Source organism: Denticeps clupeoides, unplaced genomic scaffold (genome assembly GCF_900700375.1).
Source record: "Denticeps clupeoides unplaced genomic scaffold, fDenClu1.1, whole genome shotgun sequence".
Lineage (NCBI taxonomy): Eukaryota > Metazoa > Chordata > Actinopteri > Clupeiformes > Denticipitidae > Denticeps > Denticeps clupeoides.
Genome location: NW_021630087.1, coordinates 265,184 through 281,366, shown reverse-complemented (window position 1 = coordinate 281,366; position 16,183 = coordinate 265,184). Strand labels below are relative to the sequence as shown.

The following is a 16,183-nucleotide window of genomic DNA, read 5'->3' as shown; positions in this document are numbered from 1 at the left end:
GTAGGATGGGGCTACTCCATGTTTGGCTTTGTAGGCCAGCATCAGTATTTTGAACCTGATGCGTGCAGCTACTGGGAGCCAGTGGAGGTAACGTAGCAGAGGGGTGGTGTGGGAGAATTTGGGAAGGTTGAAGATCAGTCATGCTGCTGCATTTTGTATGAGTTGTAGAGGTCGGATGGTACATAGAGGTAGACCAGCTAGAAGGGAGTTACAGTAGTCCAGTCATGAGATTACTAAGGACTGAACCAGTAGTTGGGTGGCCTGTGTTGACAGATAAGGGCGGATTCGTCTGATATTGTAGAGAAGGAATCTACATGAGCAGGAAAGGTTGCTGATGTGAGTCGAGAAGGAGAGTTGGTCGTCTATTGTTACACCAAGGTTGCGGGCTGTTGTAGAAGGAGAGAGCTGTGAGTTGTCCAGGTAAATAGCAAGATCCTGATGTGGTGAAGAATCTGCTGTAATGAATATCAGTTGAGTTTTTGTGGGATTGAGTTGGAGGTGATGGGCTGCCATCCAAGACGAGATGTCTGTTAGACATGCAGAGATTTTGGAAGCAGCATGTAGATCAGAGGGAGGAAAGGAGAAGAGGAGTTGTGTGTCGTCAGCATAGCAGTGGTAGGATAACACCTTTTGTTGAGTTGGATCAGGTGGCAGGGGAAGATGCCACATAGACTTGGCAGACCAAAAAGTATAGTGAGGGTCTGCTGGGAACGTCTGGCAGAAGAACCTGTCAAGATGGTCTTCAATTCCCAGCTCTGACAGAGCTTTGATCACATCCCAAGAGTAGTGAGTCCACATGAGTCCACTCTGCAATTGTTGAGGCAGCTGTTGCTAGCTGTGGTCGTGAGGTCGCCGGTGCCAGTCATGGCTGTAACCCCATACTTGCTGGAGGATACCAGAGGTAAGGGGAGAAGTCAGGCTGAAGAAGGAATGGCTGGTCTGTAGGTCTCCTGAAGCAGCAGACAGGTACCGGACCACAAAGCGGGGTACAGCAGTGGCAGTCACCGAGGCAAAATCTCGGTTGTGGCAGGAGTTTGGTGAAGCCATGGAGAAAGACTACTGATTGGCTCCAAAGAGGTTCTGGCAAACCCTCTGACGCCTCATGAGAGGAAGGCAGCAACTCGCTCTTACTGTTTACAGTGGGGATGGGGAGCTGTTGACATTGACAGGGGCTATAGTCGGTTTTTAACAGCATAAACATAGTGAGTAGGCATTTCAGATGCTAAAGCGCTCTTAAAAGATAACCAAAACACATTTTTAGCTATAATGTTTATTTAGTTTTGCATATGTAGTTGTCCTGTTATGCTTTAGACAAATTCATGAAATTATTATACTGATTCAGGTTTATCAAAGAAAACAAAGCTTTCCCTCTACCTAATCAGCATTCCCTATGTTTTTGAAACCAGGTGCTCCGGATATAGTGAACCTTGTTTTAAATAACATAATGTTATATAAATGTTACATTTTCACAGGTAATGACTGCTATATCCTGCATGAGACCAGCCCCATGTTTATGTACAGAAAATAGCTATTTTACTTTCTATTGAGGATGAAAGAATCACCAGCATAGTACTCAACTGGTTCTGAACAAAAATGGCCATTGCCTAATAATGAGGTGATCTTGTAATATGCATATATGCAATTGTCAAACATTAACTTCACTATTTGATTTGACAGACCCGGGGAGACAACCCTCTACTGAAATTGACTACCCATATGCCAAAAAAAAATTCAGACAAAATGTATTAAACACATTTTAATACACAATACATTGAATAGCTATCACTGGTATATTTCATAACATCAACCTCACCCACACCTTTCACACTGTTTCACCACTTCTTTCAACCCCAGTTGTGCTGGTCCTCCTCGCTGGTGGCCAGGATTTCTGTCACTAGGCCAGTGCCAATGGTTTTGTTGCCATCTCGAAGCGTGAACCTCTGGCCTTTTTCCAGAACCATGGGCTGGCGCAGCGTCAAAGTAAGAGCTGTGTCATCACCAGGCATTACCATTTCCTAACAGAAAACAGAGATGGTAAAAGGAAATATCTGAAATACAGTGCATACAATGAATTGACTTAATTATGTTTTTACACCAGAAAGTAAAACAGGCTGAATATGAACTGTATTAGGAAACATGAAAACTCATGGTATAAATAAAGACAAGTATGAGGACACATATAAAACACACACACATACCTTGCCCCCAGGCAGGGAGATTCTGCAAGCCATGTCCCAGGTTAGAGAGAACATCACTGGCATGAAATTTGTGACAAACGGCTTGTGTCTTCCACCTTCCTCCTTACTGAGTACGTACACCTACAACACCAGACAGCAGCAAGACATTAAATTAGATTAAACAAATTCTCCTGATGCTTTCCCACAGCACTAGTATCAATAAAACTACTTTTTTTTTAATACACTTTTAATAGGTGACAGATGCAAGTGATCCTGTCATTCTTGTTCTTTTAGACTATGCTGCTGCCTTCGACATAGTTGACCACTATAACTTGCCTGAAAAACTATGTACATTTACATTATTTATCAGACGCCCTTATCCAGAGAGACTTACAATCAGTAGTTACAGGGACAGTAATTGCCCCTAGGCTCTGAAATGATTTGACCAATCATATCAGGGAGACTCCCATGTCTTAAAAGTGCCGTATAAATACACAGCTCACAGTAAGCTAGAGATATTGTGAGTATTGTGAGAGACTTTGTGGATGTCATGCATACAGTGTTTGTTTCACTTCAGACATTTTTGGGATAGGGAGGCAATTGTATTGGGATGCTTGCTACGGCTGCACATATACTAAAATTGGATCGATATTGGATTGGATTAGCATGGCCCCTGCGAAAGGATGACACACAAATCCATGAAGTGCTCCATATTTTTTTCCAGTGTGTACACTAGACACTGCGTCTACCTCGCTCTATCAAAACAAGAGATTCTAAAAGAAACACTAATAATAAAACTCACTGTGTCTGTTCCCCGTGCTGGACGGGGTGTCTGTTTAAGCAATTTATTACCCGTTACCATAATTCCTACTGAACGTAACACCTCAGATATAAGAATAGGATTATTAAATGTTAGATCTCTCACACCTAAAATGGTCATTGTTAAAGAAATTATTACAGATCAGGGGTTTGATTTACTGTGTCTGACCGAAACTTGGTTAAAACAAAATCAACCTCGCTTAACTGGGAGATGAGGTGGAGTCACAGTAATTTATAATGAAAACCTCAGTATTACTCATAAACCTGGATATGAATTTAACTCTTTTGAGATTCTCTATACCATCATAACCCATTTAGTCTAGCAAAAAAAATAAATCCTAAATTAATTCCATGTATTATTATTTATAAACTCCCTGGACCTTACTCCGAGTTTCTTAGTGAATTTACAGACTTTGTTTCGAATCTGGTTGTATTTGTGGATAAAGCACTAATTGTCAACGACTTTAACATCCACTGTGATAAATTAGAAGACTCACTAAGAACAGCATTTCTGTCTATACTAGACTCAGTTGGAGTTAAACAAAATATAACAGGACCTACTCATGAAGGTGGTCACACACTCATATTGACCTTCGGTTTAAATATAGAAGCTATAGTTATTCTTCCGCAATCTTCCGTATCACTTTTAAAATACGTCTTCGACACAAACTCAACTCCCATCGTTATAGACAAACGGACAATTACATCAAGCACAGCGCAGAGGTTTATTAATACCCTACCAGATTTATAAACACTGAAGTCACCGTCAGACCCTGCTGAACTAAAAAAAAAAACGACCAAATGTCTAGAATTAACACTGCATAGTACGTTACATAACGTCACTCCCCTCAAAAGGAAGATAGTAAGAGATAAAAACTTAATACCTTGGTATATCACATGCGCTCGCTTAAGAAGACCGCCCGGAAATTAGAATGTAAATGGCGTCAAAGTAAATTAAACGTATTCCAAATAGCATGAAAGGAGAGCCTCCTTATCTATAAGAAGGCTCTTAATGAGACTTGATCGACGTATCTCTCCTAGTTAATAGACAAGAACAAAAATAATCCCAGATTCCTGTTTAACACTATAGCCAGGATAACCAGGAATAAGACAGAAACGGATACTACCACTCATCATAGCAGCGACGATTTTTCTGAATTTCTTTAATACTAAAATAGTTACGAATAGAGATAAGATTAAAAGCACAACAAACAGCTCTGTCAACATTACTATGGAAAATAATCTTCAAATATCAAATGTACTTGCGCTTTGGATCTGCTTCCTACAAGTTTCCTTAAACAAGTAGCACAAGTATTATAATTATTAACTCGTCGCTTAGCACCAGCCACGTACCAAGTTCGTTCAAGGTAGCAGTCATCAGACCCCTGATTAAAAAGCCCAATCTTGACCACAGTCAGCTTTCGAATTATAGACCGATATCCAACCTTGGGTTTATATATAAAATTTTTAGAAAAAGTAGTAGCCCAGCAGCTGAGCGCATACCTAGACAGTAACAATATCCACGAAGTATATCAATCGGGATTTAGACCTCATCATAACACTGAGACAGCGCTGGTTAAAGTGGTTAATGACCTGCTGTTGGCCTCTGATCATGGCCGCATCTCGCTGCTTGTTCTGCTTGATCTGAGTGCAGCGTTTGACACTATCGATCACGCTATTCTCCTTGCCAGGGTAGATAATATTGTTGGGATTAAGGGAACAGCCCTTGTATGGTTCAGATCATATCTGACAGATCGGTATCAGTTTGTGGACACCAATGGTGATTCTTCTTCACATAGTAAAGTGGAGTGTGGTGTTCCACAAGGTTCTGTCCTAGGTCCGTTACTATTTTTCCTATACTTGTTACCTTTAGGTGACGTCATTCGCAAACACGGTATTAGCTTTCATTGCTACGCTGACACACAACTTTATCTGTCAGCAATGCCAGATGAGAGACAGCAGCTGAACAGAATAGAGTATTGTCTGAAGGACATTAGACAGTGGATGCTCACCAACTTTCTTCTGTTAAACCCTGATAAGACGGAAGCTCTCGTAATAGGGTCTCAAGCAGCCAGACATAAAATGGCTGACTACATCATAATCCTGGATAGCCTTTCTAGCTCACCAAGTACTGAAGTAAAGGATCTATGTGTCCTCATTGATGCAGGTCTCTCATTTGATGTAGATAATATCACTAGGATAGCATTCCTTCACCTTAGAGATATTGCAAAAATAAGAAACATCATCTTCACGATGCAGAAAAGTTGGTCCATGCATTTATTACATCAAGGTTAGATTACTGCAACGCACTACTGGATGCTCTAGTAGGTTCATGAGTAAACTTGCGCTAGTTCAGAATGCTGCAGCCAGAGTTCTAACTAAAACTAGAACATTTGTCCACATCCCCCCAGGTCTTACAATCACTGCACTGGCTACCAATCAAATTTAGGATTGACTACAAAATCCTACCTTTGCCCTTTAAAGCTTTAAATGGTCTCACCCGCAGTACCCCTTGCGATCAACGGGTGCGGGGTCATTACTGGTGCCCAAAGTACAGAAAGTCACAGCTGGGAGCAGATCCTTTTCGTATAGAGCTCCACAGTTGTGGAAAAGCTTGCCAGTCAGTGTTCAGGACTAAGACACAGTCTCATTGTGTTAAAATCTAAACTACTGTTAAAGTCCCAGACACTCAGTTCACTTCACTTTGATACAGTGTCAATTATTAAGTCCACTTTAATCACACATTTCCCCCTGTTAAACACAGACAGTATAAATTCACATTAGTTAGGCTGTCCTAGTTAGGGAACCGGGCCACTGTTGCACAAATATACCACTATAACCACATATTTCAGTATCAGTCATACAATGTCACTGTCTTCCGCTGCTTCTGTTTGTTCTCTCTGTAAGATGGGACGTCGCGGAGCCAAGACATTTCTGTGCCTTTGTTGTGCATGGAGATTCAACACCTCCGTTTTTGCATGTCCTTTGTCGAGCGACATTGCAACCTGAGCCAAACATGAGGTTTCTCCACCTCTACTTGCAGGCTCACTCTACCCTGGAAGGGGGTCCCTTTCTGTATCACTCCTTTCCAAGCTTTCTTCCTTTCTTTTTTTCGCTCTCCTAGTTGTTTTGTGTGGAGTTTTTCCTTGTGTGCAGAAGGGTCAAGTGTGGGGGGTGTCAATCGAAGGGCCTGTCAAAGCCCATTGAGACATACTGTATGTGAATATGGGCTATATAAGAAATAAATGTTGCTGTTGTTGAGATTGAAAGGGGCGAGGTTCATTGCTCCCCTGCGAATTCCCAGCAATGTGGGAATCTCGACTGCATAATTTCTGGTAGTGGGGGACTGCGGTTAAGGAAGCGACCCTATAATCAGAAGGTTGCCGCATCGAATCCCGATCCGCCAAGATGCCACTGAAGTGCCAGTGAGCAAAAAGCCAGACGACCGTTGCAGGTGACTCCACAGACACCAAGACACCGCCATGAACGTTTGCAGTGGCACAAGCCCATGTGACCTGGACACAAGCAGCGGTGGTATGTGTTGGGTCACCTTGCACAGATATGATGGTTGTCAGTGTTGCTGGAGATGGGGAGGTGAGCGATACACTGAGGTAAACATGGTCCCCAGGGTTTGCGTTGGTGGAGGATGTGCAACAATCTGCATCACCAGTCAGCTTACAGATGTGGTTATTGTACATGGCTCAGTCACTGCATGTTCTTACCTCAGAGACATCATAGAACACATCATCCCCCAATTCTGCTTGCACATCCCCAACTTTCTGTTTATGGATTATAATGCTCAATCACATTGTGGTAGAATTGTCACAGCTCAACTTCAGGAATTTGTAGTGCCTCATATGGTGTGGCCATCCATGTCCCCTGACCTGAACCTCATTGAGCACATCTGGGACCAGTTGAAGCAGAGACTGAACATTCGTTCACTTTCTAAAGATTTTGGTTCTGTTTTGAATAAAGGGTTGGAAACTAATTTATTTTTTATCCAATCCTACAATTAATAAATTTTTTAAAATAAATAATCAACATATTAATTGATTATGAAAATAATATTTAGTTGCAGCCCTAGTTCAAAGTCTTGATGTCGGAATTGAAAACTTGTCCGTTTCCATTATTTCAGACAACTTCTTTTATACCATTAATTCTGCTGTTTGATACTGTGAGCAGTCATCTTCACTAATTCCATTTGTACAAAACTTATTAAAAATCTCCCTCATGGCCAACAACAATGCCCAGACTCTGCAGAAGACAGTATTTCAGTGCCACCTACTGGGCTGGCCTACATATTACAGCATTTGTGTTTTTTCTGTACATTTTGTGAACTTTAGTGCGGAGTGTGAACTGAAGAATAGAGTGTTACACACACCTGAGCCTTGACTTTCTGATGAGGCTGGATAGATCCTGGTTTGCACATCACCATCCCTCTCCTCATGTCTTCCCGCTTCAAACTACGGACCAGTGCTCCCAGGTTATCTCCAGCCTCTGCTCGATCCAGGGATTGGTGAAACATCTCAATACCTGAGAAGTAGGGAATCACTATGGTATGAATTCTATTTTAAATAGTTACACAATAGCTTTGTAATCATAATGCTAAGTGTGTGTTACTATTACTCACCGGTGACAACAGATTTGACAGAACGATTGTGTCCCACAAATTCACACTCATCACCTTTTTTAATCACTCCCCTCTCCAGCGTGCCTGTAACTACCGTACCACGACCTAAAACATACATACACACCTTACATAGATGAAATGATTATAGAGTGCAAAGTAAGAATTATTATTAATGATTATATTTGTCAGGGTAACAGGGCAAGATAGTAGAATTAACATATTTAGAAACCAAGCATCTGTCAGATTCAGTTTCAGTAAGATTGAAAATATGGTGAACCTGGCCACTGTTCCAGCTGGATCGTTGCTCTACTAGGGCTGCAACTAACGATTATTTTTTGGATTAATCGTATAATCAGATGAAAAAGAAAAAAACAAACAAATAAGAAAAGCATTAATTTCTAACCCTTTATTCAAAAACAGAACCAAAATCTTTAGAAAGTGCACAAACATGTTGCTCCTTGAGCTGTTATAATAGTAACACAAAAAACATACACATTTATGCTTTACATCTGCCAAATATAGACCTTTTTTTAAAAAAAATAAAGTGCCACCTGAGCTGCCAGAATGATAAATCATTTATAAAAAAAAAAATAAACAATACAAATCAGAAAATTTAACAGGATTTGTTTGAATGTCAGAACTTGTTCTCTACACTGCAGATGCACACACTCGCAGACGCACACACTCACAAACTCTCACACTGACACACACACTGCAAAAAATGCTTTTCTAACTTAGTTTTGTCCTGATTTCAGTCCAAATCTCTAAAAAATTTAAATCAAGATACATTTACTAGACACATGAAATAGCATAAGAAATGTCTTGTTTTCTGAAAAAACATCTCAGAATTAAGTGATTGTTTAAAACAAGCAAAATTATCTGCCAATGGGGTAAGAAAACTAATCTTAATGAGATATAATCTCAAACAGAAGTTTTAAGCATCACTTAATGCCATTTTTCTTGTCTATTAATCTTGATTTAAGATTTTTTTTTTAGATATTTGGATTGGAAACGAGACAAAATTACTAGGTAAGAAAAGCACTTTTTTTTTTTGCAGTGTAGCTATACATGACAACAGATTGAAAAATGAATGGTCCAAAAAAGGCTAGTGAATAAAAACATGTCTTTAGCATTTTAATGCAAAGTAACTATAGCACCCCTGCTTTACTACTGTTATTAACGAGCTAATGCTAACTTATGCTTGTCAAGATAGATGACGGGTAAACATTTACATTTACAGCATTTATCAGACGCCCTTATCCAGAGCGACTTACAGCGTTACAGTAGTTACAGGGACAGTCCCCCTGGAGCAACTTAGGGTTAAGTGTCTTACTCAGGGACACAATAGGCGAGTCGTCCACGCGGAGACGCAGAGAACAGTATGAACGCTGTTTCATCCCCCCTCCACACCTGTAGGTGGCGCTGTAAGTCCCCGTCTAGTACTCCTCCGCGACGAGTTAAACACCAGCACCAGGGATATTACGTTCCTCGCTTCAAAACGGAACAAAAGTAGGATTCTGTAGCGACTTCCCCTGCTGCTGAACTCCCTTCTTCCTCCTCAAACACTCCAACATGTTTGCATTTCAGGTGCTGGATCATTGCCGTGGTGCTCCCGTGCCATGTCGCTATTGCATATTTTCGCGCAGATTTCTCTGCCTCCGCCATGTATCTGTCCTCTACCTCCGCTCGTTTTTTTTTTTATTTTTGCTCCGCGCTGTCTATGAGGCGCCAAACTCTGCTAGCATCTGTGCGCGAGAGAGACCGAGTGTGTTCACTCCTCGCTCAAATAAAGTTTTTTTTTTTTTTTTTTTAAATAATAAAACGTCTGCACGTCGCGCGATATAATGAATCGATTAGGAAATTCGTTGCCAACTCTTTTAGTAATTGATTTTTATCGATTCAATCGATTCGTTGTTGCAGCCCTATGCTCTACATAAAGTTATAAAAATGCACATGGTCGATTATATGAACAATAAGAAGATTTTGAGTACACACACCTGGAATGGAGTAAACGCCCTCAATTGGCAAAAGGAACGGTTTATCCAGCTCTCTCTTTGGTAATGGCACATAATCATCAACAGCCTCCAGCAGCTTCAGCACAGCATTTATTCCAATCTCAGGCTGCTTATTCTGCAAATGTGTGTGGGAAAAACAAAGCATGGAATACACGGTGACTGGCCAACTACAAAAAATCTGCATTACCTCTCACCTCCAGGGCACACAAAGCAGATCCGATGATCACGGGCGTGTTCTCTCCATCATAGCCAAATTCCGAGAGTAGCTCCCGAATCTCCAGCTCAACCAGATCCAGCATTTCCTTGTCATCAACTGCATCAGCTTTGTTGATGAAGACCACAACGTGTTCCACACCAATTTGCCTGGCCAGCAGCAGGTGCTCCCGGGTCTGTGGCATCTGCCCGTCTGTTGCCGCAACCACCAAGATGCAGCCATCAAGCTGGGCTGTGCCCGTGATCATGTTCTAAAGACAAATTTGGGGAAAAGAATACCAAATGTAAACCGGTTCATGTATATCCAATGCTTCAGCTTGCCACTGATGTCAGTGTGGTCATTTTATAAACTGCTTTTGGTTTGTTAGTCAAGCCAATAACACTAGCCAGCCACAAACTCAAATCAGATCATTTCACATTTACATAAACAGCATTTACCGGACGCCCTTATTCAGAGCGTCTTACAATCAGTAGTTACAAGGACAGTCCCCCCTGGAGCAATTTAGGGTTAAGTGTCTTGCTTACAGGGACACAATGGTAGTAAGTGGGATTTGAACTTGGGTCTTCTGGTTCATAGGTGAGTGTGTCACCTGCTAGGCTACTACCACCCCAGTTTGGTTTACAGAAGAAACCTACTTATACAATAAAGCCTAATCACTTCAAGGTGCTCTTTTCATTGAAATGCAAATCAGTAAATGATTGTGGCTTTCCAAGATTGATTTTTTTTATTTCTTCAATCTACTTCCTTGATAAATTGAGCATTGCTGGATGACAACAATATATATCACAGATGAATACAGCTCTGAAATACCATAACCACTGTAGCTCAGCCACTGCAGTAATAATCCATATTATGAGCCTTGTTTGAGACTTCAAAGTACTCAAGCTTTACAGAAAATTAGCTTTAAAACACTGCAGGTCCAGGTACCTTAACATAGTCTGCGTGTCCAGGGCAGTCTGTGTGTGCATAGTGCCGGTTGGCTGTGGTGTACTCCACATGAGAGGCGTTGATGGTAATTCCTCTGGCCTTCTCCTCAGGAGCATTATCAATGTCTTCATATTTCTTATATCGGGCGCCACCAGCTTCAGCCAGAACTACAGGGCAAACGCAGGAAGACATCAGCAGAGCAGGAAATGAATGTGAAGCGTTTATTACAAGAGAGCGAAAGCGCGCTTTTACTCTTGGTAATGGCAGCAGTTAACGTCGTCTTGCCATGGTCTACATGCCCAATGGTGCCGATGTTGACGTGAGGTTTATCTCTGGAGAAAACCTTCTTTGCTTCAGCAGCAAAGCTTCTCTTTATCAGAGGCAGAGCACACTGCGCCAGTGAGGAGGGAAAAACACTCAATCTTTTAAAAACGTGGAGAAATTCAAATGAAAGGACAGCACGACTTACTCACCAGCTTGTAGGAGCTGTGCAGCAGAGCCGGGGAGGAGAGCTGGAGGGCTGGGGAATCAGAAGCACAAGGAGCAGGATAACCCGGTGCGCACAGGTCACAGTTTCTACACAACACGAGGCTGAAGGAAATTGCTGGTACCAGGGCAGCGGTTCTCATTTCAACACCTGCTGTTCTATGTGGTCGGTCATGGCTAATGCAGTCCGGGTTGCCTTCTAATAATCCCCGGACGTCGTAGTTTGACCTTAACCAAACTAGATCATCACCGCTAACCAATCGCAGGCTCACAATACGCAGTGTTGTGACCTACGTTAATCAGCGCCCCGAGAAACCAGTTTAATTTACTGCACGCACACCTCATCGCGGGTTGCTCACCAACTCGTTGCTGTAAGGTTTTCTGCAACTTACCGGACAAGCATGCCCGAATCCCCACGACCGCAGCCATCTTGCTCGGAAGCAGACTGGAGAGAATGCCGCATGCGCATTAGAAACTGCATACGTCATTATAGCGCGACGACCCACGTAATGGCTCTTCAAAACACCCCTGTTAGAAATAATGTTTTAGCAATGCACCAGAATCACCTTTCCTGACACCAGCTCTGTCCACGAAGAGTATTAAATAAGACAGAAGACTGACCTCAGAGATGTGTGAAATGTGCTTTCAGGAACTGTGAATGCAGCGCTCTGCGAGACGATTTTTGCTCACTTTCCTCTATTTGCGGTATTACGGTAAGGCGTGTTTTCGCGTCTCCCGTAAACTCTAGAATGTTCTGCGTCTCTCTGGCCAGACACCAGCGTGAATTAAAGTGAGGCTCATCTCGTTTTGAAGAGACGGTAAGGAACCGTGTCCTAGGCAGCGGGTTCACCCCACACAGGCTGTTTCATAGCGGTCTGCGATGCCCATGTGATGATGAAATCACACCAGTATTAGATTTGAACTGTTTATCTAGCAGTGATATCACAGGTCATACCGTGTGACACCGAGGCTTCGGAAATTCGACTTTCATCCCAAGTTTACTATTTAGAATTTTTAAAGTGATGGCAGAAGGAGAGGACAGACGACGGCACCCCCAGAACCTGCAGGGTGTCCTGCGATTGGCTGTTGAAGCAGGTAGCGCTTCAGATGGTCAGCCAGCCCCGGAACCCATGTCACAAGAGGTAGTCAAAGCTCACTTTGTATTAATTAGGATGTGAACTCTTGAATACTTTGATAACTCTGTGCAATTAAGTGTTTTTAATTATCGATCTTTCTTTACAGAGAAGCAAATGGTTGAGGGAAGCCCTTTCAGAGGCATGCAAAGGACAGATGGATGAGGTGGAGCAGATGAAACAATGTCTGGCCATCCTGTGTGGGGAGGCAAGCCCAGAGCAGGAACAAGGTAGAGATGGAGAGGATGCAGATGAAGAGGAGGATGAGGAGAAACATTCAGCACTCGAGCTGCTGTCGGACCTGTGCGAAAACCTGGACAATGCGCGAGGTTTGTGGTTTTATTTATAAAATGGTTAATAAAATGGTAGAGACTGAATGCTCATGTCTGTACTTTTTTTTCTTATCTTTGGCAGATTTAATGAAACTAGGTGGGTTAGATGTTTGCATGTCCAGCTGTCTCTGCCATTTCCAGAGTGGGGTACGTTGGCGAACTGCGCAGCTAATTGCCTCCTGTGCCCAAAATATGCCTGAGGTTCAGTGCTACCTACTAAACATGGGTGCACTTAAGACACTGCTCCAGCTGACAGACAGCGATTCCAACCCAACCGTGCGGGTCAAGGCCTTGTATGCTGTCTCCTGTAAGTCTCTTTGTGTTGACTTTTTCAAACGTTTGCAAGTGAAATGATTGTCATTGTGAAACACTGCAGCACAGCACACGGTGTCACAGTGAAATGTGTCCTCTGCATTTAACCATCACCCTTAGAGAGCAGTGGGCAAAAATGACAGGCACCCGGGGAGCAGTGTGTGGGGATCGTACCATTATCAAGGGGACCTCAGTGGCACCTTAGCAACCTTCCTTTTTTACGGGTCCGCTTCTTTACCTACTTGTTGCAGAAGACACATATTTTTTTTACAGTATATATACAGTGTGGGCTGCTATTTCATTTAGGAATTTTTGATATGGCTTTTTTTACTGTTTGTTAACATGCAAATAATATAAACTTAGATAACACATTAACAGGGTTAGCATGGATGAGTTAAACCTCGGCACCCACCACAGTGTCCAGTACATTATCAACTCTAAATAATTGCTGACCCTTCCTAGTAAAGCCCATTGAAAATTGTGCATGTTCATTATGTAATGTGTCTGTGCACCAATACAGAGCAGAAGGGAAGAATTTGGGAAGATGGAAAATCTTTTATTAGTTTCACTACTGATTTAACTGTACTACATGTTAATAAAGAGGTTTAAATCTTAATTTTTGATCATTATTCCCATTCAGGTCTGGTACGTGAACAAGAAGTGGCTTTGCAGGACTTCTTGTCTCTGGATGGCTTTTCGGTGCTGATGAGGGCGATGCAGTCAGAATGTGAAAAGCTCAGGATGAAGTCTGCATTTCTGCTGTTGAACTTACTCACGGCTCATCCCGAACACAGAGGTGTGTGTGTCGGGTTTATAGTGCCCTGAAGATTAAACAGATGATGTTTCTTCATATTTCATGGTGATCTGTCTTGTTGAGTTTATAGAAAGTGTGATCTCTATGGGCATGGTCCAGCAGCTGGTTGCAGTCCTGCGTACTCCTCACTCTTCTGTTCATGAGCATGTGCTCGGAGCGCTCTGTTGGTAAGTGTGTATATGTGTATATAATAGAATGTACTTGAATGTGTACTTGAGTGTTTGAGCAAATAATATTTTTCTGTGTTCTATGCACAGATAAAATAGAACTGAGGAGTGTCTGATTAAACATGTTAACATTTTTTTTTCGGTTTTATTTTAACACGTGCGAACAACAGCACACAGAACATATCAAGAACAGAATCTGGATTCACACAGTCAAATTTTCACGCACCTGCAGCGTTTCTGACAACAGAGAATCACAAATTAATATAAATAAAATAAATAGGCCTGAACTAAATATGTTTTACTTAAATAACAAATTAAGATTAAAAAATGAAAACACACTGATATTCCTTTGAAGATTTGAACATCAGACATAGTAGCCATTTCCAATGCGGAGCACATTTCATTAAGTTTCACTTTGCTGCTTCTTTCTCCGCTTGTGTAAAAAACAGGCAGGACAGAGGCAATCAGTGCTGGTTTGGCCATCAACTTATCTGAGTCAATATCCTCATAATTAGTTCATTTTTATTATTATTATTTATTAATTATCATCATCTACCCCCATGCGGTCACTGTCGAACCTTCGCCTTGAACTCTGTTACTCTGTGGCTGTCTTCCTCTGCTCTCTTCAGGTGTGTGTTCAGGAGGCAGAATGTGATTGGGTAAATGTTGGAAATTGACACGCTCTTTTCTGTTATCATTATGGTGGTTGCACATTTTAAAGTTTCCAGAACTGGCACAATCTCAGCCATTATCTGCCAGTATTCGTTTTCTGGCATCTTGCAGCTTTGTTACCGTTCTGTCAGATATAAGAGCTGTAACAGCCCACTTTTGTTCAAGAAGTCTCCCATCATGTTTTACCCGATTGAACGAGCTGGTGCTTCGGAAGCTTTATTTGTTCTTTTTTAGCTTCCAGTGCCTTGCAAGCAGGTGTTCTGTGACAAACCACCCAGCGACAATAATAACACGATGCACAACCACATTAAATCCATCATTTACAACGACATGAGACATGAACCAAGTCCCAGTTCACCCGTCCTGGAGAGTTTGCAGCCATGATGTTGCGTGCATTGTCATGAACACATGCAGACACTTTCCCATTTAGACCCCTGGTCTCCACCGCAGGAACTAGTTTAGCTGTGAGGTTCTCAGCTGTCTGTCTGCTTGTCATAATCTCTGTTAGTAAGACAGCTGAATTTACTTGCAGTTCTCATCTATGTAGTGGCAAGTTATTGTTATATAGCTTTCTGTTGTGATTGCTGTCGTAATGTAAGTGTTATTGGTCAAAATTCATTCTTTCGGTTAACTGTTAAATGGTCAATATGAGCATCCCTAGTTCTGTTTGATGTCAAGTAGTCTTAGCTACTGAATTTCTGATGCTGAAGCTTTTATTATTATTTTAGATTCTGATGTTGTCTAGGGAAACAAAGATCCTTGACATAGAAAAATAACTGTTGTTTCACCCATTGACTCACCTAGTGGACAGTCTCTGAAACTGCAGAAGCTGTTGTCCATCAATCAACATTGATGCAACGCAACAGCACTAACTGTGAATGACTTGTAATTTTCCCAGACATTGGGATGTATGGTTTAGAAGTGGTGAAGGTTGGTTTTGTGTACATGTGGACCAGCTGATGTCTGTCTCCTCTGTGTTTTTCTGCCTGTAGTTTGGCTCAGGAGAGAAGTGGGGTGCAAGACTGCAGGTCTTCCTCTCTATGTCTGGAAGAGCTGCTGACCCAGAGAGTGCAGGAGCTGCACAACCGGGAGGAGTGTCAGGTACGGTTACTTCCTCTATCCATCTTTCTATCCCTTCCTCATTTATTTCAGACTGTATTATTTATTGTTTGAACTTTCCTTCAGGAGGAGGTGGAGTTTTGTGAGCAGTTACGTTCCATCTGTTTCGAAGGCCAACCTGTCGATGACTGTGTAATGGATCGATGAAGAATCATCAACACATAAAATTGGGCAGAAATGTTTATTTTTTGTTAAACTGGATGTTCAGCTTCATAGCTGTAAATAGAGAGCCATTTGGCACATGGAACAGATATATGGACTTGTACTGTAGGTGTAAAAACACACTCAGTCTCTCTGTCAGTCAATGAACAGCTGGTACACAAAGTAAAATATGTCTTCTGGATTTCTTTTTCTGACTAATTCTTC

At 41.9% G+C, this 16,183-nt stretch overlaps 2 protein-coding genes and 1 non-coding gene across 4 annotated transcripts; 2 read left to right on the top strand and 1 right to left on the bottom strand.

Moving 5' to 3' along the window:
* Window positions 1–1,672: 1,672 nt before the first annotated feature.
* Window positions 1,673–11,716, bottom strand: tufm (Tu translation elongation factor, mitochondrial). Its single transcript, XM_028968590.1, has 10 exons — window positions 11,661–11,716; window positions 11,256–11,302; window positions 11,035–11,173; window positions 10,783–10,949; window positions 9,836–10,105; window positions 9,624–9,756; window positions 7,627–7,731; window positions 7,378–7,529; window positions 2,199–2,318; window positions 1,673–2,015 (listed from the first exon to the last, which is right to left on the bottom strand). The coding sequence occupies exons 1-10, from the start codon at window positions 11,695–11,697 to the stop codon at window positions 1,845–1,847; spliced, it is 1,341 nt and encodes a 446-aa protein (XP_028824423.1). The 5' UTR covers window positions 11,698–11,716; the 3' UTR covers window positions 1,673–1,844.
* LOC114782957 (U6 spliceosomal RNA) lies at window positions 2,788–2,895 on the top strand. The gene has a single exon (XR_003748288.1). It is a non-coding gene; the product is annotated as a U6 spliceosomal RNA (small nuclear RNA).
* Window positions 11,717–11,757: 41 nt separating the features above from the next.
* On the top strand, window positions 11,758–16,160 carry hspbp1 (HSPA (heat shock 70kDa) binding protein, cytoplasmic cochaperone 1). 2 transcript variants are annotated; one of them, XM_028968576.1, is made up of 8 exons: window positions 11,758–11,981; window positions 12,278–12,410; window positions 12,511–12,730; window positions 12,816–13,040; window positions 13,686–13,841; window positions 13,930–14,026; window positions 15,691–15,799; window positions 15,884–16,160. In XM_028968576.1, exons 2-8 carry the CDS (start codon window positions 12,291–12,293, stop codon window positions 15,962–15,964), a joined length of 1,008 nt encoding a protein of 335 aa, XP_028824409.1. In that variant the 5' UTR covers window positions 11,758–11,981; window positions 12,278–12,290; the 3' UTR covers window positions 15,965–16,160. The 2 variants fall into 2 exon arrangements, with proteins under 2 accessions (XP_028824409.1, XP_028824408.1); XM_028968575.1 differs by having other exon boundaries at window positions 11,758–12,086.
* The last annotated feature ends 23 nt before the right edge of the window (window positions 16,161–16,183 follow it).